Source organism: Nycticebus coucang, chromosome 23, assembly GCF_027406575.1.
Source record: "Nycticebus coucang isolate mNycCou1 chromosome 23, mNycCou1.pri, whole genome shotgun sequence".
In the NCBI taxonomy this organism is placed as follows: Eukaryota; Metazoa; Chordata; class Mammalia; order Primates; family Lorisidae; genus Nycticebus; species Nycticebus coucang.
In genome coordinates, this window is record NC_069802.1 from 24,575,806 (window position 1) to 24,599,934 (window position 24,129).

General features: G+C 44.5%; 1 protein-coding gene across 1 annotated transcript; it reads left to right on the forward strand.

Annotated features, from left to right (window-relative positions):
• The first annotated feature begins 15,351 nt into the window (after positions 1-15,351).
• Positions 15,352-23,465, forward strand: CCKAR (cholecystokinin A receptor). Its single transcript, XM_053577515.1, has 5 exons — positions 15,352-15,661; positions 16,338-16,589; positions 19,694-19,955; positions 21,771-21,898; positions 22,879-23,465. Exons 1-5 carry the CDS (start codon positions 15,550-15,552, stop codon positions 23,406-23,408), a joined length of 1,284 nt encoding a protein of 427 aa, XP_053433490.1. The 5' UTR covers positions 15,352-15,549; the 3' UTR covers positions 23,409-23,465.
• The last annotated feature ends 664 nt before the right edge of the window (positions 23,466-24,129 follow it).

Below are 24,129 nucleotides of genomic sequence, written 5' to 3' on the forward strand. Positions count from 1 at the left end.
TCAACTACAAAAGGGACTCTACCTAACAAATGCAAACCTAGTCATTTGTACCCTCACATTAAGCTGAAAAAGGAACAGCCCCTAAAGACATTGAGTTGAGTTTGCACAAAACCTGTACAAGGATGTTCGTAGCAGCTCTGCTCATAATTATCCCAAACTGGAAACAAGCCACGCTGCCGTCTATAGGTGATAATGCCTCCCTGGGACATCCACCCAAAAGAATACTGTTCAGTAATGAAAAAGGAACGAACTATAGGCAGCCTCTGAGTTACAAACATCCGACTTACAAACAATTCACACTTAAGAATGGAGGTTAAAACACAGCTATAGCCCAGGATGAAGGGGGAAGAAGAGGGAAAAGTTAGGGAGGGAGGAGGTTGGATGGAGGGAGGGTAATCGGTGGGACCACACCCGTGGTGCATATTGCAAGGGCACATGTCAAATCTATTAAGTGCAGAGTATAAATGTCTTAACACAATAAGTAAGTGAGTGAGGTGAAGGCTATGTTAACCAGTTTGATGTAAGCATTCCAAATTGTATATAAAATCAGCACATTGTACCACATAAATGCATTAATGTATACAGTTATGCTTTAATAACAAAATTAAAAAGAAAATAATGGAGGCTATTAATGGAAACACAAGAATCCAGTGTACTCAATTCTGATAGGAAGGCAGTGGATGGGTTAATACAAGGGGGGACGGGAATGAGCAAGTGGAGAGGGGAGGAGGGAGGGGGCTGGGGTCACAGTGTATGGCACACCTCTTGGGGAGGAACACATAAGAGGGACTTTATCTAACAAATGCAATCAGTGTAACCTAATTTTTTGTACCCTCAATGAATCCCAAACAATAAAAAAAAAGTTAAAAAAAATGAAGCCTGTTATAGTAAGTCCCTGAGTTACAAACATCCAACTGACAGATGGCTTGCAGTTAAGGACAGAGGCTATTACAGGTGATAAATGTATCTGTTCCAACTTGCATACAAATTTGACTTAAGAACAAACCTCCAGAACCTATCTCGTTTGTAACCAGGAACTACCTGTATCAATACATTCAACTTACATGGATCCCAACTGCTTTACACTGAGTGAAAGGAGCTATTTTCAAAAAGTCGTGTGCTGTTTGATCCCACGTACAAGACATTCTCGAAAGACAAAAAGATAGCAATGGAGAAGGGTATTTTGCAGGGGTCTGGGTAGCGGAAGGTTTTTGATGATGGAACAGTTCTGTAACTTGATTGTGGAGGTGGTTACATATATCTATACGGGTGTTAAAATAATTTGTAGAACTCAACACACACACACACCAAAAAGTTTATTTTATTCCATAATAATGTAAAATATCATGTAAGGTGTTTAAATACATCTATAGAAGGAGTGCTTAGTATGGCTAAAGGAGACCTGGGTACCACTTCTCACTGTGATGACTTATTCATGATGACTTTGCATAAGTTCACCACCCACCGTCTTCCATCCATAGATCCATTCATCCCTCCATGACTTCACACTAGACAGGCATTAAGGATACAAAGACAGAAGGTAGAATTTCTTCTCACAAGGAACTCATCTAGTGGAGGAGACCAAGACGTTTACACATGACTCAAACATGGTTTGTACATGGCGGGATGGAGTTGCCCACAAGGAGACCCCAGTTCACCTGGAAAGGTCAAGGCTGGCTTTGCTCTCAGAGCCTCTGCTCCCTCCTGTCCCACCTATTCTAGAGGCTTGCTGGGGAAATCAAGTTCATAAGGAAAGTCTGTGACCTAGAGAGCATGGCTGGTTATACAGAAAGGTTCCTGATCATCCAGACTCAGAAGGAGCTGCTTGGTTTCCCAGAACAATGGGATGTTTTTAAAAACAACTATTTTGTTGGCAATGCTGTGGGGGGAGGAAGAGGACGTTGTCACTGCCTCTCCCCAGGCTGAGGCTGTTATGAAAAACATTTTTATAAATTTGCTTTAAAAGTTTTTTGAATGAAAACACAATTTTACTTCTATTCAGCCCTTCCCCTGCTGTACTGATAATTTGATTTCTACAACATTGGCTGGAAGTGAAAATAAACAGACCTATTGTAGAAGTTATAGACTAAAATCAGATGTGATTTTTTTGTACTATTCATCCTAAAAGATCTTTTAGACTTTCATTTTTGTTTTCCTGTAGAAAATAAATCCATAACCAAAAGTAGAAGTCGAGGGTAGACATTATTTTGGCTTATACAGGGAAGAATTTGTTTTAATTAGCAATGACTAACGATTATTTTTGAGCATTAATTACATGCCAGGCACTGGGCCAGCATTTTATAGTCATTATCTCATTTAATCCTAAGAGTAGATACATTTACTACATCCATATTACAGATAGGAAATTTAAAGCTCAGAGTGGTATTTATGCAAGTCATCTAGAAAGTCAATGCCAGTGCCAGGATTCCAATCCAAGTGTCTAAACTACAAGAACAGAAGTGAGACTAAGAGAAAACATTTGTAACCTGGTTAATAAATGTTTGGTATCAGAATATAACAGTGAGCTCCCAAATCAATGACAGAAAATGCAAAGAAAAAATGACGAAAAGAATGAGCAGATAATACGCACAAGGAAGAAATGCAAATAAATGATACAAGGGGCGGTGCCTGTGGCTCAAAGGAGTAGGGCGCCAGCCCCATATGCTGGAGGTGGCGGGTTCAAACCCAGCCCCAGCCAAAAGCTGCAAAAAAATAAAAGAAAAGAAATAAAAGAAATAAATAAATGATAAAATATAAAAGATACTCAACACCACTAGTAATCAAAAATGCAAATTTAAACAATGAGATTCCACTTTTTATCCATCAGTTTGGAGAAAGTGGAGAAGACTGATGAAAGTAATGGTTGAATATGGATAAAGTATTTGTACTGTTGGAGAAAGTACAAATTGGCACTACCACTTTTGGGGAAATCTGGCGCATTCACATTTTTTTTTTTTAATGCACATATTCACTGACCCAGCAATTTCAGTGGTTTGTTGTTTCTTCTAAAGAAATACCTGCACATGTACTTGAGAAGGATGCACAAAAGTATTCACGGTGACTTTGTCCCCCAGAGCGAAAAGCTAGAAACCACCTAAACTCATGTAGTAAGAAAATGGCAAAAGTGTGGTGCACTCGTATTATGGGGTAAGTACATCTCACACAGTAGCGTAAAAGGATATGGTAGCTCCCCCCCAAATCTGTAAGATGATTTTTGTGTTGTGTTTTATTTTTTTTCCTTTTTTTTTTTTTTATTGTTGGGGATTCATTGAGGGTACAAGAAACCAGGTTACACTCATTGCATTTGTTAGGTAAAGTCCCTCTTACAATTGTGTCTTGCCCCCAAGAGGTGTGTCACACACTGAGATTTTGTTTTATTTTTGTAAAGACAGTGGCACGGAGTTCTGTGGTGTCAGCCTAGCTCACAGCAACCTCAAATTCTTGGGCTCAAGCAATCCTCCTGCTTCAACTTCCTGAGTAGGGACTATAGGTGCCTGCCATAACACTCGGCTTATTTTTCTAGTTTTAGTAGAGATGGGGTCTCATTCTTGCTCAAGCTGGTCTCTAACATCTAACCTCAGGGAATCCTCCCACCTTAGGCTCCCAGAGTACTAGAATTACAAGCATGAGCCCCTGTGCCCAGCCTATAAGATGATTCTTAAGTGAAAAAAAGGAAGTCATAGGAAAAAAAAATGCGATACAATATCGTTTGTGTAAACTCTCCACGACCATGCTTAGTAATCTTTGTGGCTACATAATTAGGTATTTAATGTATAGAAAAAAGATATAAAATTAACTGCTAATCATGATTACTACTAGGAAGGTACCTAGAACTAATTGGTCAAAAGTAATTTAGACATCAACTCTAATGTTTAAAGTTTCAATAGAGAAGTTGCAGTCTTGTATTACTTCATAACTAACACAATACTAAATTTAAAAAGGGGGGGAAGCAGGTGTGTCTGACTCCAGAGCCTATATATATTGTTACATTGGTTCTTAACCTATGATTTATATAATAATTAGGTTTTAGCAATTTCACAAACTTCTAAACTTGTGCACACTTTGGGTGTGTGCTGGGGAGTGCACTCTTACCTTAGGTAGAGATTCCCAAAGGGCATAGTCCTAGTCCAGCCCAGTTGTTATAATGAAATACCACAGAATAGGTGGTTTAGAAACAACATTTATTTATCACAGTTCCAGAGGCAGAGAAGTCCAAGATCAAGACACTGTTGGCTTTGGGTCTGGTGAGGGCCAACGTCTTGGTTTACAGATGACTATTGTCCTGCTGTGTCTTCATATGGCAGAAGGCTCTCTGGAGCATCTTTTATAAGGGCACTAATCCCATTCCTAAGGGCCCCACACTCATGACCTAATCCCCTCCCAAGGCCCCACCTCCAAATACCAACACCTTGGAGATTCGGATTTAACCTACAAATATTAGAGGGACACAAATATTCAGGATCCATTCCTTAAAAAGTTAAGAATGATTTTAGTGGAAAATGCTCTTGTTCTGCTGTGGCCTTAGGGAAGTTACTCAGCTGCTTTGGATAATGGGGATCATAACATTTCTTACCTCACGGCGTTGATGTGAGGATGAAATGAGTCTATGCTATAAAGCACTTGAAACAGAAGTCAATAAATGACAGCTGTTGTCATCACTTTTGTGACTGCAGCTATTATTAATAGCTGGAAAAGAGCACTTCATTCAAGAGGCTTGAATTCTCAAATTAGTTACATCACAAGTAAAAGAGAGAGATAAATCTATCCAGTCTGAAAATCCCACAATTTCAGACTCTTAAATTGTCTTCCATGTATAAAAATGATAAAAATGACATTAAATGGCATTGATTCTCCTATTTATTCCTTTGGCCAATAAACATTTAGTGAATGGTTACAATGCACTAGACATTGTAGAAATAGCTGGAGATACAATTGCAGCAAAAGTGGCTCACGGGGCACTGCCCTGGGGAGCTCAGAGTCCACTGTGGTGACAGCCCCATGAAGGCACAGTGACATCACTGCTTAGTAAGCTCTGACACTGCTCACATAGGAGCTATAATTACTCTGACCTGTTGATGCCTTTCAAAGGTAACTGAATTTCAAATCCAAGCTTTAATTACTTTCAGGCATAGAAATTATTTTTTTAATCCTTAAATATGACATTTCTCCTTTAATTTATTGGGTCATAAAGGGAGCTGAAATCAAGCGTTCCACTCTAGGCCCACTTCCCCAGTAATCAGGCCAAATAAGCATGATGGTACTTAAACCTTGCAAGGCCCTTGTGCTTCCAATTGCCTTCACTTCTAAACCAGTTAATGGATTTGGTAGGTGTCACAATCCCAAAATAGCAAGCTCACATGTGGGTGGATCAGATGCCTCCAGGCACAACTCAGAAAGGTTCCCGGAAAAGCTGTGATGCCTGCTCCCCACACCTCTGAGAAATGTGATCCTCGGGGGTTTTAGTGACCTAAGGGTGCTCGGGAGACTTCTGGCCTAATTGGGATGTGACAATAGGCATGCACATCTCTTCGCATCCTCTGATATTCCTGGAAGCTTTTTGTCTTGTAATTTCCACAGGGAAACAGGAGTTTGGGGGCAGCAAAAGAGAGCAAAGATGTGGGACGGCAGAGGGCCCCAGACTGGAGGTGAGCGCTGGAGCCCATGGGACTGTGTTCACGGGAAGTTTTCTGGGGTCTGGGCCCAGTGGGGCCATCTGGGTGCCCAGTCCCTATTTCTGATGCTGGTGCCCAAGGACAGGCCCCTGTAGGGATAGACAGAGACAGTGTCCTTTCTGTGGCTGGAGTGTTCTTTATGTGGCTGGAATTCCAGTGGCATCAAGGGTAGTATTGTCCACAGTGGAATCCCAGTCAGGCCACAAAGTCATGGATGACCTGAGGTAATAACAGCTGAGAGAGCAACTTGTCGGTACTTGGGAGGCCTGCTTTGAGGACTCCTGCACAGGACTGGGCGGTGCTTGTGGGGGGGAGGGCACAAGCTGTGTGTGAAATAGAACAGCACAGGGGAACACCTCACAGAGGGTTAGCGCTCCGGAACTGGTGGTTTTATCACCCACATCTCCCTGGAGTTCCAACAGACCTTTCGCACACCTACATCATCCTACAAGATCCCCACACATGCCTGTAGGGTTCATACTACAATCTATACTTCGTTGGATGAAGAACTGGGAATTCAGAGGGATAGAAGTCAATGAGGGAGCCCCACAGGGGTCAGGTCAGCAGCTGTGGTCCAGTGGGAATGCTCGGGTCCTCGGGGTTCACCTCAGAGCATTTGCCTCTTGGCTTCCCTCTCTGAGTGGCCATTGGGGAGCCTAAGGAAGGGAGAGAAAATTCTAGGCTAATTCTATGTCAGCTTCCTGTTGACTCTCAAGTTAATAGATCCCTCAGGCTCTGAAATTCCAGGCAGTGATTCACACTCCTGAACCTTAAAGACCGGGAAACCGTCACCATGACTGTGCTGATGACTAGATGGGGGCTGGAGTCAGTTGATGGCCTTGGTTCCCACCAGACTCTGGGGATCATATGGTGACACTTTAGGCACTGCTGTGTGATGAAATGAACATGGATGTTGACACCAGTCCCACTTGGGTCTGAATGCTGTTCCTGTGCTTATAGTCTCTTTGAGACTCATTTTCCTAATCTGCAAAACTCATTATAATAATATTGACTGCCTAGAGCAGTGTTTATCAACCTCTTTCATCTCACAGCACACTTGAACCTATAAATGTTCATGGCACACTTAAATTATGTTGAACAAAAAAGAAGAGTAAAAGAAAGAATATACTTGCTGTGCTTTGAACATCTTTCGAGAATAAGTTAATTACTGATCTTTAAAATTTTTCATGGTATACCACTTGCAAATCACTGGCTTAGAGTCTTGGGGAGGAGTGGTGATTTCTGCTTCCATCTAATAGCTACTACAGTGATGTACAAAGCACAGCTCTTGGCTTCACAGAGCTGCAGTCCAGTGCGGAGACAGAGGATGACTTAACAGTCACACAAATACAATATCACAAACCACAGGAGGGGCTTTGAAAGAAAAGACTTGAGAACAGCCAATATGGCAACTTGTTCCAGCCTGGATTTCAGAAGAGATTTCCCTGGGGAAGTGGCATCAGTGGGTGGAGATTAAGGTAAGATAGTGCAGGCAAAGAGAAAAACACGTGGGATGACTCTGGGGGAGAAAAAAGGAGTGGACTGAGGATGGCCCGGGGGAGAAGAAAGTCCATGACACACACAGAAGAGGGGTGGGAGGCAGGAAGAGCATGAGATGAGGCCGCAGAAGGTAGCAGGGGCCATCCCAGCCATGTAGGGCCTTCCTGGATTGGACCAGAGAGCTTTAAGTAAGGGATGACATTCTGGTATGTTTTTAAAACAGCATGCAAGCTATTACATGATGAAGGGATTGGAGAAGTAGAGAGACCAATGGAGAAGAGCTCCTGCAACTCCCCGTGGGAGACATGAGCGTCACGCGCACTAAGGCAACCACAGTGGAGACAAACAGAAATGGGAAAGTGGGGCTGAGACTTATGTCTCTTCAATCAATGAAAGAACAAGACCATGCGATTAAAACTGAGCAAGTGGGATATGATAAGAGCGTGGAGGTTGAGAGAAAAGACAGAGCTATGAACTGGAGAGGGCTTCTTGGAGACCAGCTGAAATTGGGCCCTAAAGCCCAGCATTCTCTAATGAGGTGGTAAGGAATCAGAGAGGCAGGCTTGGGGCTGGGGAAATACCATCCAAGACAGCAATATATAAACTTCCAAGATGTTGAGGAGTAGTATGATGAAAAAAGACCAGAAACTAAAAAATATAAACTCTAATTCATGGTGTTTTAGTTAGGATTAAGCTGAAAGGGACAGAATCCAAAAACACATTGGTTTTATAAAATAAGAATTAATTTTTCTTTCTCCTATAAATGAAGTCTAAAGATGTCCAGAGCTGGCTAGTATATCATTTCTAAGATCATGAAGGATCCAGCCTCCTTTGAATATCATGTTCTGCTTCACTCAACATAGGTACCTCATGGTACAAAATGGCTGCTCCAGCTCCAGTGATCACATCTTCGTTCTAGCCAGAGAAATCATGAAAAGGAAATAAAAAAGACATGCTCTTTCTTTGTAAAGATACTTTCAAGAAGTTGCACAGTCATTGGCCAGAATGGTGTCACCTAGCCATATCTAACTTCAAAGGAGGCTGGAAATATTATTGGTAATTATAGACAGTCAGGTACCCAATTAAAAACTGGGGATTCTATTACTGTACAAAAAGAGAAGGAAAGATGCGTCTGCCACACCAGCAGTTTGTGATAGTAATTTGTAAATTAAGCATCATTCTTAGCTCTCTAGATAGAATTCCTATCAAGTGATAAGAAAAACATCAAGATCACGAATGTTCTTTTCCCAGATTGTCATGAGACTCAGTCCCTCAATTCACGTCACCTCTTCAGAAAGGCCTTTTCTGATCACTCGTTATTCTCCATCCCTAACTTTGCTTTGTTTCCCTTGCGAGCACTTTTCATGATCCGCCATCGTACTCTATTCATTTATTTGTTTATTGTGTGTCCCTCACAGAACGAGACTTAATAAAGGAAGGGACTTTGTTTTGCTCACTGCTGTGAATAGTACCTATGTCAGTTCCTGCCACGTGGCAGATATTCAATAAATATTTGTTGACTGAATAAAGAAATGGGCAAGGGACATAAATAATTCATAAAAGGTGTTCTGGCTTATCTTAAGTTTGATTTTAAAAGAAGTAAAACTAGTAAGCAGAGGTGGGAAATATTGAGCATCTTTGGTAATAAAAGACATGCAAATTAAAGCCACAATGAGGCGCCTTTTTCAATTACTAAATTAGCAAAATGAAAATGTTAAGTAATAATATCCAGTGCTCACAGAAGTATAGTAAACCAGTACTGATAAACAGCAGCCTTATAAAATAATACCACCTTTTGGAACAGGCCCGCCAGGCTATTAGCCCCAGGGAGTCACGCACTTTGCCTGGACAGCTTTTGGGGGTCACATTTGCTTGCATTCAACGTGAACCCTGCTTTTGAGGAGCCGTGCTAATGGCAGACCTGAAGTCGCCAGTGTACACCAAATGCCACAAAAATATATGTACTTAAGCCTTCACCACTTTGCCACTAATAAAAACAAAAAGCCAAACAGAAAACCTGAATATCCAACTACGTGGAAATATTTTAGTAAATTCGAGTACATATTCTTGTTGGAATAATAGGCATTATTAAAAATAACACTGTACAGAAGTACAAAGACGTGATCATGGAATAATGCTAAGTGAAAAAAAGAATATGCGAAATAATATAGAGGCAAAAACATTTTTTAAATTCTCTGGATGATGAAGTTAAAGAGTTTTTTTTAACTTTCTTCTTATTTAAAAATTTTTAAATCCATTTGTCCATTAAGCCATATTTCTCATTTTGAGGGAAAACTTTATCTTAAAATTACATTTTCAAAAAGTGCCAAGTAAGTGGGGGGGAGGCCAGAAGGAGGGAGGGTGGGACCTCACCTAAGTGCACAATGCAATGGTTCACTTCAAAACTATTAATATAAATGTCTTACCACAACAAATAAGTAAGTGGGGTGATGGTTGCATTAATCAGCTTGCCATAAGCCTTCCACACTGTATAGCAAATCAGCACACTGTACCCCATAAATGCATTACTGTACACAGTTATGATTTAATAAAGAAAAAATAAACAAAATAAAAAAATAGAAAAGTACCAAGCAGAATGTATATGGTGTAGTGAGTATTATTCTAAATTTGTTTTCATAAAAAATGTAGAGAAAAAGGCTAGGATAACCATTAACTAAGGTTATCTTTGGGCAGTGTATTAAAGGATGATTTTAATGTTCCTATCAACATATTTTTTGCCTGTTCTTATAATTTCTTGAGCCTTTATGACACACCAAGCCTTGTGAGGGGTGCTTTATACACATTGTGACAAGTAAGATCCCAGCTGCCTCCGAGGTAGGGGTTATTACTGTGAACCCACTTATAGCTGTGAGGAAACGAAGAGTCAGAGAAGCAAGGTTGCTTGCCCAAAGCCCAGCTAAGTGACAGCCTCTTGAAATAAAAATGGTGCCTGGCCTTCCTCTCTTGGGGGAGGAGGGGATTATTCCTCAGAAGGGATCAACTGTGCTTTCTCCACGGAGGGCAGTCAGTGGGGAAGGAACTTGAAGGGGGTGGTGTCGCACTGCCCTCTGACCAGAGGTGCAGGAGAGCCTCAGCTCATCCACAGAGTAAAAGGATTTGCTCTGGAAAGTTTGGATTCGGTCAAAAGGCTACACTCAAGATTCAAGAAGACCCGGTGTGGCCCCAAGTTCTCAGGTTCCCCTCCCCTGTGAGGAGGGAGGGAAGTCCCAGGCAGTCACTTCCAGAAAGCTGAAATGGTTACAGGAAAGGAAAAGAAACCTGGCAGAAGTCTCACTGAGAGGTGAGGAATTTAAAGAGTGACATTCTGAGCATCAGAGTGTGGCAGGAGACTGCAGAGAAGTGAGAGACTTGTAAGAAATGTCAGGCTGCCCTATAACTTGAGTCACCCATAACGTGAAATTACTGTAACTAGGCTGGGCATGGTGGCTCACGCCTACAATCCTAGCACTCTGGGAGGCCGAGACAGGTGGATCACTTGAGCTCAAGAGTTTGAGACCAGCCTGAGCCAGAGCAAGACCTTGCCTCTGAAAAAAAAAAAAGCCAGGCGTTGTGATGGGCACCTGTACTCCCAGCTACTTGGGAGGCTGAGGCAAGAGAATCACTGAGCCTAAAGAGTTTTTGGTTGCAGTGAGCTATGACGCTATGGTACTCTACTGAGGGTGACATAATGAGACTTTGTCTCAGAAACAGGAAAGACAGAAGGGAGGGGAGGGAAGGGGAAGGGAGGGGAGAGGAGGGGAGGAGACGGAATGGAAGGGAAGGATGAATTACCTGTAACTATCCGGCTTCTGGACTAAAGTTTTCTGAAAGTGGCACCACATAGAAAATAAATGATGTAGGGCCCTGAAATGTATTTGTGTTATATTTATACCTATCTATGTTTCTTTATTAAAAAATAATTTGCACCCAGAAGCAGTGGCCTATGCCTGTAATCCCTGCACACTAGGAGGCTGAAGCAGGAGGATCCCTTGAGCTCAGGAGTTTGAGACCAGCCTGAGCAATAGTGAGACCCTCATCCCTACTAAAAAGTAGAAAAGTAGCCAGGCTTAGGGGCATGCACCTATAGTCCCAACAACTGGGGAGGCTGAGGCAGGAGGATCAACGGAGCCCAGGAGTGTGAGATTGTGGTAAGAGGTGATCACACCACTGCACTCCAGCCCAGGCAACAAAACGAGACTCTGTCTAAAAAATAAATTTAAAAAATTGTAATGACATGAGGAAAAAAGTACATATTAATCTTTTAGGTATTTTAAAACCATTGTTAAAATGGAGACTAGTTTGGGGAACATTTAGTAATTTCACTACCCAGGAACTCACTGAAATTGCTTATGTTTCTTTTCCCCTTCTGGGGCAGGGATTTCAAGAGAAGACAGTCCCCCCAGACTGTGGCTCCATGGACCAGGAGTCACCTGGGCTCATGCCCTGTCCAGTACGGTGTAGTTCAGAGAGAGGGGAGGCATTTAAACTATTGAATTCAGTCCACTGTTTTATCAGTTCACCCAGAATTGTGCCTGATCAGAGGACAGGGCTGTAAGGCGACAGGGCATTTCCACTTTGCGCAGTCTAGTAATCACCCATCTCCCACAGGAGGAGACTGGAATCCCATGAGGGAGGGAATTCCGTCTGCTCGGCTCGTGAGGCCCTGGCACCTGGCGTAGCACCTGGCGCTTGCTGGACGTGTGCTGAGGAATGGAGCACAGGCTGACACTCAGCAAATGCATCAGCTGCTCCCTTGAAAGTGCGCTGGAAGCTTCCACGGGAATGCTCCTTTTTAGTAGAACTAAAAAGCTAAAAGTAGTTCTACACTTTTAGTAGAACTAACAAGCTCACAAACTGAGAGTTGGCCAGGAAAAGAAAAAGAAAATACAATGTGATAGAGCTATAAAGGGCATAATAAGCAATAAAATATGGGCTCCTTTAATTTTTCCCTCTTTATTTATTCATATTTACCAAGCACATACTTAGTAAATGCTGGGCACTGTGCCGGAGTACTGAAGACAGAAACCCTTACTGAGGCCAAGGCAATGGGTAAATAGAGCATTCCTAGAGTTACTCTTACACTTTAATAATAACAATTAGTATCCAGCACTGTGTTCCTGTAATTGTTCGAAGTTCTCTCCTCGTGTTGTTTTGTTTATGCACAACATCATTTCACCCCTGTTACAGATGAGCAAACAGAGGTCCAGAATAAGTAATTTGTTCACATCCCTCAGCTGGCCAGGAGCACAGATCGGGCTTGGATTTCCGTAGTTTGATGCCTACCTTTGTGTTTTTCATGGCTCTCAAGGAGCTTCCCCGCAAGAGATCTGGAGATCACTGGACTCCCAACCCCCAGGAATGCTAGATTAAAATGCAGATTTCCAGCCTGTGTACAGCCCTGTCCTCTGATTAGGCACAATTCTGGGTGAATTGATCAACCAACTGACTGAATTCAACTGGAATACTTTAAATGCCTCCCCTCTCCCTGAACTACACAGTACTGGACAGGGCATGAACCCAGGTGAATCTCTTACAAGAGTCTGGAAACACCCACTTTTAAACCACTAACCCGGGCAATCCAGATGTGTGCTAAAGTTTGTGTAATACAACCCCTGCATTTGCTGCCCCCTACTTGCGAGTTCACGGTGTCTCTAGCACCCACTCCCACTCCCTGCCAACCAGTGAGCAGAAAAGAACAGAATTGATAGAAAAGAAGGAAGGAGGGAGAGAAAGAGGAACTTGCCCCAAACTGGGCTCCATTTTGGTTCAGGGCAGGTCGGCGCCCAGGCCCCCTGCTTTCCTGGCCCTCGATCCTGCAGGAGCACTGTCCCCACAGCTGTGAAGGCCCAACCAACCTCGGTAGGCAGCACCCCTGTGGCTGGTGATGTCTGCCCGCTGGAGGCAGTTTAAGCAGCCAGCTGCTGAGAACGACAATGAGGTGAAATTTGGCTGCCCTTAGGGCTGGAAACCTAAATGCTTTCCCCTTTCCAATCAGAACACTGGGCTCTGGGTCCACAGTCTGTGGACAGGGACAATTCTGCTAAAAGGATGTATGGCAGGAAGAATGAGCAGAGATGGGAACCCAGGCTCCCAAAAGGCTCTGAGATGCCAAAATAACAATGAAAAGCCACATCCTGGGGTATGACGAGGGGGTCTGAAGGGTCCTCAAGGGACATCTGCCACGGGTTCTCACCAGCAGATCCTGCGACCACTCTGAGTCTGTTTTCTCATTTGTAAAAGGAAAACAGCAGCATTACTAGAAGGCTCTCCCCAGTGCTTTTTCCTCTATGATTTTTTAAACAGTTCTTCTGTGTCAGACGCTTACCTCAATTCACTCAGGTGATCTTGATGAAAAATATCCATGAAGTCATTTGGATGAAGAAAACGAGCCTTGGCGAGGTTGGGAAATGAGCAGTATTTCCCAGCAGGTAACCAGTGAAGACAGGATTCGATCCCGGGTCTGTCTGATGCCAAAGCCTGTCCTCTGGATAACGGCCCATAGTTCCTAACGTCTCTACCTCTTCTAGTTTCTGTGACTAAGTGGCTCGAACATGAGGTAGTCACACAAAAGACACACCACTGTCTTCCCAGCCCCACATCAACAGTTAAAAAAAAAAAAAAATGCCAGTTAGTTCATCTCTGTTTGGCAGGAACTCGGCGCCTGTGGCTCAGTGAGTAGGGCGCTGGCCCCATATGCCGAAGCTCTGTTCCTGAAAGCACTGTCAGTACGTAAGGGGCCCCAGAGTTATCTAGCAAAGACACCAAGTCTCAGTGTCAGCTCAGACAAGCGGGGTGTCAGAAATGCATCTTCTGAGACTGTTGTCACCTGCTTTCCAGGGGCTCTGAACTGAGGGGACTATCTATGCAATGGGGAGCACCACAGCTTCAGGGAAAATCCAGACCCCCCCCCAACCCAGCTGGCCCCTTCTCTGGCCTCCTCCTGCTATCTGCCTCTCACTCATTCCTACCTTTATCTAGCTGTACCTAGATAAAGGGACCGCCATTCCTACCCCAGGGCCTTTGCACTTGCTGTATCTATGCTGAAAACCCCACTCCTGTAGAAAGCAGCACTCCAATCTTCATAAGACTTCCTTCTTCTTGTCATCCAGCAGTGCCCTCCCTGAGGAGACCCTTATGGCCACTCCGTCTACATCAGCACCACAATCCTTTCCTCTCTGTCACATTTCCCCACTTTACTTCCTTTGTGCCACTTAACACTACCTGAAGCGATGGTGCTGGTTATTTGCAGACATGCTAGGAAGGCACCTAGCAAATGGTTGGCTCTCAACAAATCCGCCCTGAGCGAGTGGATGCACGGATACAGGAGTGAGTGGGAAGTCTTCCTAACTCTCTCTGTGATAAAAATGCAGGGAACAGGCGGCGCCTGTGGCTCAGTGAGTAGGGCGCTGGCCCCATATGCCGAGGGTGGTGGGTTCAAACCCAGCCCCAGCCAAACTGCAACAAGAAAAAAATAGCTGGGCGTTGTGGCGGGCGCCTGTAGTCCCAGCTGCTTGGGAGGCTGAGGCAAGAGAATCACATAAGCCCAAGAGCTGGAGGTTGCTGTGAGCCGTGTGACGCCACGGCACTCTACCGAGGGCAGTAAAGTGAGACTCTGTCTCTACAAAAAAAAAAAAAAAAAAAAAATGCAGGGAGCTCACACATTCACAAATGCTCCCTCCTGGGAGCAAGGGCAGAGACCACAAGAAATAACACTGTGGTTAGTAACAACTTAACAACCACCCAGCGGTCATATCCACATACATTGCTGGGCATGGTTCCAAAGCTAAAAAGGCACTAATTGCTTTCACAAATGGAGGTAGAAACGCAGTCCCTCCGCGTCCTTTCAGCCGGATGGTCCGCATTATCGTATCTGTTACCGTATTTAATTGTTCTTGTCTCACACCGAGAGTTTGGGCTTTCTTCTGCATATGTCTGGGACGGTGACAGGTTCCGATGCAGGGACGAGAGGTACTGGGGAAGCTTGTGTGTGTGTGTGTGTGTGTGTGTGTGTGCATGCACGTGTGTGTAAAAGCAGCCACACTCCAGGAAGGGTTAACTTGCAGCCAGGCTGTCTGTGCTCAGGGCCCAAGACTGGCCTGGGAGCGGGAGGGGTGGGCCTGGAAGGTGGAGCAGGCTTTGCTTGCACTGGCTGCCTTTTCCACAACAGGAGTGCAAATGTTCGCCCAGCCGGGCTGAGTGTGGTGAACATCCCTCAAGCTGCCTTTAGGAATGGCTGAAAAAGCCCACACCTGCAAATCACCCCCTCCCTGCCCCTCCACGGCAGGTTACATTGGGGAGACTCTCCAGTCATGAGAGGAATGAGCCGGGAGTGAGCAATTCACCAGCGTGCAGCACTGGATGGGAAGCAGAGACAAGGATGGACGAGGTTGACAGCCTTCTCGCGAATGCAAGCAACATCACTCCTCCCTGCGAACTTGGGCTTGAGAATGGGACCCTTTTCTGCTTGGATCGGCCTCACCCTTCCAAAGGTAGGTGTCGGAGACTGTTATTTTAATTCAGAAAACTGGCGAGTTGCGGGAGAAATCAGCAAAAGCAAAGGCTGATAAAGAAAATATAACAAAGTCCTTGTGAGAGAAGGCTGGATAAAGTCATGTGTTCGAAGTTTGGATAAGAGATCAGAAAGCAGAATAGAGTCAAATATTCTTATTGTTCTCACGGCAGAGCCGGGCGTTCATGAATAGGGCTTGGGGGAAACAAAAGCAGTGGGAGGACGAGCTGAGTGCCGCGAGAGGGTAGTACAAGTGTCTGAGCTTGAACTTACAAGCATCGTAGAAAAGGTGCTGTCAACACGTAGCCGATGCCTTTTCTTGGGGGGAAACCCAGCGTGAAGTGATTACAGCGAAATGATGCTTAGCAGCTAGGAAAGAAAGCCATCCCTGTTCACTTGAAGCTTTGTTCTTAAGAAAAAAGTGGTGCCCTGAGTGGTCCTTTAACAAGCCATCCTTTAAAAAACAAATGATTCACTTTGGGCTTTCTTCAGCTAGTTTCTGCAAAATGTTGTCCGAACAGGAATCACTGGGTTTGGGGTGCGTACCCCTGCGGGGGGAAATGGGCCGGAAATAACCGCTCACTGGGTATGCTGAGGTTTTCGCATTCTGCTCTCATAACCTCACCCCTCTGTCCTTTTCCTGCAAATCTCTGCAGAGTGGCAGCCGGCGGTGCAAATTCTCCTGTACTCCCTCATATTCCTACTCAGCGTGCTAGGAAACTCACTGGTCATCACTGTGCTGATTCGGAACAAGAGGATGAGAACCGTCACCAACATCTTCCTGCTGTCCCTGGCTGTCAGCGACCTCATGCTCTGTCTCTTCTGCATGCCCTTCAACCTCATCCCCAACCTGCTCAAGGACTTCATCTTCGGGAGTGCTGTTTGCAAGACCACCACCTACTTCATGGGTAAGCACTTGCTGCCGGTGACCGGCCCCAGAGCCCACTCGGCCACCACGGAGGAGCCCTGCTGAACGCTGAACACAGGACATCTGGCCGTGCAGGGCTGTGTGGTGCTGCTTTACCACGAGTCTGTCCTCATGTGTCCCCAGAAGTTGGTCCCTATCATGCATGTCAGAAGTCAGTGTCTAAGAGTGACGTAAGTTAATATGAAAGCACAGAGGAGGTGAATTGTTCTCCCTTCTGTTCCAAGGGAAGAGAGATTCAAAAGAAATGTGAAGCTGTTCTATCTCTTTCTGGAAGCTGTGGACTATCCCAACCTCTCCACCCAACTGGAATCATGGCTTGTAGGGATGATAGGGGTTACAAAGGAGGGTTCTTTGCTGTTATTCCTCTTATTTTCTTAGGGAGCAGGGGCTGTTTGAAGACCAGTTCCATCTACAGATGGAAGACAGTTCTACTACAGATGTTCTTCTCAGGATCCACTTCCCAGCCTGTTCCCCTCAAAGCTGGGACCATCTCAGGGAGGGAGAGAGTGATGTCTTTGCCCCTGAATGAGGAGTTAAATTTGCTCTGGGGGCTGGAAGGTCACTAAGCTGACCCTGATTGGCTAAGACATGCAGCTCTCCACCCGTGCCATTAAAATGATGATAATAATAAACAAGACTAAACAAAATGAGAGCTAATATTTTTTGAGTTATGTACCACATATTATAAAGGTTTTTACTTTCCCTGATCTGATCTCCCAGCCATCCCATTAAGTAAATATAATTATCCTTCCCTGTCTCACCAAGGATAGAACAGAGGTACAGAGAGGGTCACAATGTACCTAAAAACACACAGCAGTGATCAATGGAGCTGGGGTTGGAACGCAGATTAGCAGCCACTACAGAGCTGAGCATGCAGCCTCTGCTTGACAACTGCTGTGGTCCTCCAGAATCTGAACAAAAACATGCTTCTCAGACGCCTCTGTCTGCCAGATTGCCTTGTCCCTTGCCCTTTCTGAGAACTAGAAAGGCCTTTCTTAGCAGGAGAAGTAGGAATTATTTTTTGTTCTGACACAAGCCTTGTAAAATATGCAGAGCCGACCTGGGCTACGCCAGTCTTCAATGACCAGAAAGCTTTAAGTCTTTATTTTTTCCCAATTGAGGAAGCAGGATTCAGCACTCCCAAAATGATGATAAATTACTGACCCTTGTGCCACCAACAAATAACCAAGAATGTGTCAATCTGTGTCCAAGTTCTCATAAGAATAAAGAACTTACAAATGAAATGGGTCGCTCATTGTTAAATAATGAAGCAATGATAACTAGCATTTCACAGTGTTTCAGACTCAAGAGCCATCCACATCTATCCTCTGGTAATATTATCTGAGAACCTTAACCAGAGTATGCAAAAGGAGATTTAGAAATGAGGGTTTGCACGGTTGTGAATGCCCTGGAATTAAGTTTAAAATGGTTAACTTTATATTGTATGAATTTCAACTCAATAAAAAAACGTTTAAGGGCAGAAGAGAAAAGCAAGATAATTCTGCAAATATTTGTGATTTTGTTAGATTTCTAATTCCAGTAATTTAGATTCTTCTCTCAATTCTGCTGTCTCTTTAATGTTGTTACTAACAATTAGCATTCATTAAACTCCTAATTTGCAGAAGAAAAAAAAAAAAAGAAAAGAAAAAGGATGGCTGACAGTGAGTTTATAGTTAAAGGGAATCCATCACACACGTTTGATTCTATGGAATTTGGGATTATACTCTCGACTCAAAATGTCATCAAATCTTTAGGGTAAAGTCCAGTAAAACACAGCAAATCCGATCCCAGAACATGAGTTTTTAGGTAACAGTTTTGGGGTCACAGATCCCTTTAGACTCTAAAGAAAACTAACCTCCCTAGAAAAAGAACATGTTTGGACATAGTTTCAGAAATTTAATTTATATCCATAAACATAGTGAGAATCTAAGGATTCCAAATTTTTATTAATTCTGAAATTTAAAAAATCATGATAAGTGAATATCAGAAAAATTAACAGAATTGATAGCTGAAGGTTTCTACCGAGAATTTTAAGGGGATAAGTCATTATAATATACACGCATATACAATAAAAAGCTTAGAAGAAATTAACCTTTTGACAGGTTTTTAAATGAAATGTATTGGATGTCTTTCCCACTGTAATGGTGGTGCATGCTCATTCTAAAAATACAGAAAAGGGCAGTGTCTGTGGCTCAAGGAGTAGGGCGCAGGCCCCATTTACAAGGGGTGGAAGGTTCGAGCCCAGCCCCAGCCAAAACTGCAAAAAAAAAAAAAAAAAATACAGAAAAGCCAAAAAGAATAAGGAGGACCCCAGCTTCTTTGCCCAGGCGATGGATGCCTGTTTACTGTCTATGGCAAGCACATCTTGCTCTGTAAGCTGTGCTCTGTAGCTTTGTAAACCTATCTTTCTCTTCCTCAATAAACTTTGTTTTATGCTTGCCTTTAAAAAAAGAAGAAAGGAAGAAGACCCTAGGCTCCATGCAGAGAAACTATTAGTGACAGTCTAGAACTTCTCCCCTCCACTTTTTTTCCTATGGATTTTTTTCAACAAACTACAGTTCAAAATTCAGAATGTTCCACACTTAAGAACAGCATGTACTCGAAATTTTCAGAAAAAGTCTCGATGCCTCCAGCTCAGACCCCAGTGACTTTTCAGGGTCACAGAGTTCTTGAGAATCTTGGGGTTTTAAGGTCATTTAACTATGCAGATCATGCTCAGAAACTAGAGCTGTTCTTCAGGCGTTTTGAAAACCTCTTCTGTGGGTTAAGAACACATTTCTTCTCCTTGGTTATTAATTAATGAACACCTTCAGCCTAAGCAGGACTTCGGTTGGAATCAAAGCTCAATAAAAAATTGGCCATGAGTTGTATTTTACAAATACATTTCTTTAACTGCCTTAAATCCTTTTGGAACAAAGCTGGGAAGAAATCGTCTTTCAAAAATATACATACACAGTATTTCTTTACCCTCTGAGCATTTTTCTTTGATACCAAACCTGAGTGGATCAGATATGCTTAAGCTAATGTGCAAATAAACTTTGGATTTCAGAGTCAACATGCCCAACTTCTTTGTTCCTTTCCCAGGCACCTCGGTGAGTGTATCCACCTTTAATTTGGTAGCGATATCCCTGGAGAGATACGGTGCGATTTGCAAACCCTTACAGTCCCGTGTCTGGCAAACAAAGTCCCACGCTTTGAAGGTGATTGCCGCTACCTGGTGCCTCTCCTTCACCATCATGACTCCGTATCCCATCTATAGCAACTTGGTGCCTTTTACCAAAAGTAACAACCAGACCGCAAACATGTGCCGCTTTCTCCTGCCCAATGACGTCATGCAGCAGTCCTGGTAAGGTTGCATGGTGTTTAGTTTTTAAAATACAATTTGATATAATTGTGTAATATTATAAAAAACTGGAATGTCTTACCCAGAGTGGTCAGAGGATCAGCTTCCTGGAAACTGCTAGGGCAGGGTCATTCTAACCTTGTAGGATAACAGTGATAGCGAACACTTGGCTGGAATGTTCTTTTTTAAAATGCCGCATGGATATTAATCAATCCTCTCAGAACACTAGAGAGTAATACTACTATTATGAGGCCCATTTCACAGTTGAGGAGACTGAGACTTGTAAGGTTAAGTTGCCCAAACTCCCGAACCTGAGAACGGGCAGAGCCTCTGTGGCTTAATCACTATGCAGGATGCCTCTAAGGGCTCAAGTTGGGGTCAGGCAAAATGACATGGAGAGCTATGATTTTCTGAAGAATCAAAGACAGAACAAAGAATCCCAATTGGTTGTTTTAAGAGCCATAACTCTGGTACTTATCCAGACCACCTTACCAGAAATAAAGAGGCAATATTCTAGTACTGGGTCTTTTGCTCACTAGCTGGGTGACCTTGGGCAAATTCACATAACCTCTCTAAGCTTCAGGCTCCTTATCTCTCCAAGGATTTAATAACATAGATATGTTTTAAATCTACCTCATTGGGTGGCTGTCAGGTTCAAAGGACAGCATGTGTATAAAAATGTTGTTATAAAAAGGCTATGCAAATTCAGGGTATTAGGTTTACTCATTTCAAGGAGGTTTTAGAAGCAGGGAACGGGACATGTAGAAACAGCCCCAAACTGAGATCATCTCCGCTTCTTTTGCCTTCCTCCTTTCCTTTCAGTCTAGGAACACGCACACACACACACAGAATTACATTGCAAAGAAGAGATATTTCCAAGACTTGAAAAGGAATCTTATCAAAACATGTCTAATTGAAATGAGAAATGGCCCAGCCACTGTGAGCCTCTGACAATTTTATGGCCTAATTGTGTAACCTTATGCATACCAGACTGCAAAAGTGATTTAGGGGCCAGACTCATAAAAGGGGGAAGCTGTGAATCCTCAGGAATCAAACGTGTTTAGAGAAAGCATAGCTCCACCTCGCCAGGCGCTAGATCCACACCACTGTGCCAGCTTTGCAGGGTCATGGAAAATGGGTGCCTGTGGAAAGTTCCGAGCTGCTCACAAACAGCTGGAATCCAGTATTTTACAAAACCAAGAAGGTTTTCCATCGCCCCTTCCTAAGCATTTGATTATTCTGTTGTTCATAATGTGATGCTTCCAAGCACCGGTTCTGGGGTACAGTCTGCCACTGATTGTGTGACGGTGGGACAAGTTATTTAATCTCTTTAAGTCTCAGTTTCCTCATCTCAAATATAGGCATTAGGATAATAATTACCTAACTAAGTGGTAATTACAAGAGCCGATTGTAGTAATATTTTGTAGTAATATGTGCTACAAAGTATAAACCCTCAGTGAATGGAAGCTCTCATTGGTATGAGGTTTTCTTGGTAACAGCATTATTAAAATATAATTCATACACATTCATCCTTTTTAAGCTTAAATTATTTTCAGTATATAGACTTATTCCAGGCACAGAATTATGTCAACTTTTTGTAATTTAACTAGTCCTTCATCAGAGTCCTGTATCCTAAAAAAAAAGAGTAAAAGTAAACAACTTACAATGATTGAACCTCCAAACATAAAACTTCCAAGAATATTAAATGTTAGTAACTAGTGTTTGCTCAAACCAGTTAAAAGACACATGTACCCTAGTCATTCCTTCCCACTGGAGTTTGGAGGCCTCGTATTATTGGATTTCTTCTAATTTTATTAGGCACACATTCCTGTTACTCATCCTCTTTATTATTCCTGGAATTGTGATGATGGTGGCATATGGATTAATCTCTTTGGAACTCTACCAAGGAATAAAATTTGAAGCTAGCCAGAAGAAATCTGCTAAAGGTAACTATCTGTTATCTGTATGTTTATGCCACAAGAGCACAAAAGCTTGTTTTGTGTCATTTTAAATAGAGATTGCTAGAATGGAGTACACTGGTCAGTTCTGAAAGTATTCATGATGGGACTGTGTGTCATGGGACGCAGTCAGGAGACCCAGTCTCTCTAGTTTCTCATCTGTAAAATGCAGAAATAATTCCTCTCAAAAGCATTCTGGGTGCAATAAAAAGACACACGTAACCCAGTTATAAGCTGAGGGCCCATGTGTCCCAGGCTTTCTATAATGTTGCATTCAAATGGACCAACAACTCCGAGCTACCAAAGCTACTTATAGTTTTAGCTTGTTCTGTGTCTCTCCAAAGAAATTGGAAGAGCTTTGATTTATAAGCTACAGCCCAGCTTTTTTCTCCACCCTTTCTCTTCTCTTCCCTTCTCACACTGAAGTTGCCACCAAGCCTCACTCCTCCCTGTTTTAGCACAGCCCACTGTCTGCTAACGGTGACCCCAGCATCTTGCTGATACCACCTTTCCCCTTTTCTCTCCACCTTCTCGCTGGACTCTTTATCCTGCAGATGTCTCTCCAGCTCCTCTGGTTTTCTTGGGATTTTTTTCTTATTACCCAGATTCCTAATAAAAGCAATCTGGAATCTTATCAACCAAGCAGAAAACTTCCTCCCTGGATCTAAGGAAAAGTAGGAGGAAAGTGTGACTACTCGTTCCTTCTTTAACAATCTTTGCCTTTTAGCCTACATGGCTGTTAGTCTTATTCTATAGTAGAGTACATGGATATTGCATTCCTTTTAAGTAGCTTTTTGTTCCAAGGCGAGAACAAGTATGGATGAACGCTCACGCCTATCCATGCAGGGCCAAGGTTCAAGTTTGGATCGGCCCTCTTGATTGGGTGGGTGGGTGGGTGGGTGGTCTTGCCTTCCATGCAGCCAGCACTACTACACCCGAGCAGTCAGCGCCGTCTCTTCCTCCCCCAGAAAGGAAACCGAGCACCAGCAGCAGCGGCAGGTTCGACGACAGCGATGGCTGCTACCTGCAGCGGCCCCGGCGCCCGGGGAGGCTGGCGCTGCGGCCCCTGTCCACCAGCAGCAGCAGGGTCAGCCGCGTCCGGAGCAGCAGCTCCGCCGCCAACCTGCTGGCCAAGAAGCGGGTGATCCGCATGCTCATCGTCATCGTGGTCCTCTTCTTCCTGTGCTGGATGCCCATCTTCAGCGCCAACGCCTGGCGCGCCTACGACACGGCCTCGGCCGAGCGCCGCCTCTCAGGGACCCCCATCTCCTTCATCCTGCTGCTCTCCTACACGTCCGCCTGCGTCAACCCCATCATCTACTGCTTCATGAACAAGCGCTTCCGCCTGGGCTTCTTGGCCACCTTCCCCTGCTGCCCCCGGCCCGGCCCACCAGGGGCGCGGGGCGAGGTGGGGGAGGAGGAGGAAGGCAGGACCACCGGGGCGTCGCTGTCCAGGGGCTCCTACACCCACATGAGCCCCTTGGCGCCGCCCCAGTGATGTCCTGGGCCTGGACCTGGGCAGCAGCTGGGGGCGAGGAGGAGAAGGAAGGGGAGGAGGAAGAGAGCAGAGGGGGAGGGGAGGGGGAAGAAGAGAGCAGGAGGGGGAGGGGAGGAGGAGGAAGAGAGTAGGAGGGGGAGGGGAGGAGGAGGAAGAGAGCAGGAAGGGCAGGGGAGGAGGAAGAAGAGAGCAGGAAGGGGAGGGGAGGAGGAGGAAGAGAGCAGGAAGGGGAGGGGAGGAGGAGGAAGAGAGCAGGAAGGGCAGGGGAGGAGGAGGAAGAGAGCAGGAGGGGGAGGGGAGGAGGAGGAAGAGATCAGAAAGGGGAGTGGAGGGGGAGGAAGAGAGCAGGAGGGGGAGTGGAGGGGGAGGAAGAGAACAGAGGGGGGAGGGGAAGAGGAGGAAGAGAGCAGGAAGGGCAGGGGAGGAGGAGGAAGAGAGCAGGAAGGGCAGGGGAGGAGGAGGAAGAGAGCAGGAGGGGGAGGGGAAGAGGAGGAAGAGAGCAGGAAGGGCAGGGGAGGGGGAAGAAGAGAGCAGGAAGGGGAGGGGAGGAGGAGGAAGAGAGCAGGAGGGGGAGGGGAAGAGGAGGAAGAGAGCAGGAAGGGGAGGGGAGGAGGAGGAAGAGAGCGGGGAGGGGAGTGGAGGGGGAGGAAGAGAGCAGGAGGGGGAGGGGAAGAGGAGGAAGAGAGCAGGAAGGGCAGGGGAGGAGGAGGAAGAGATCAGG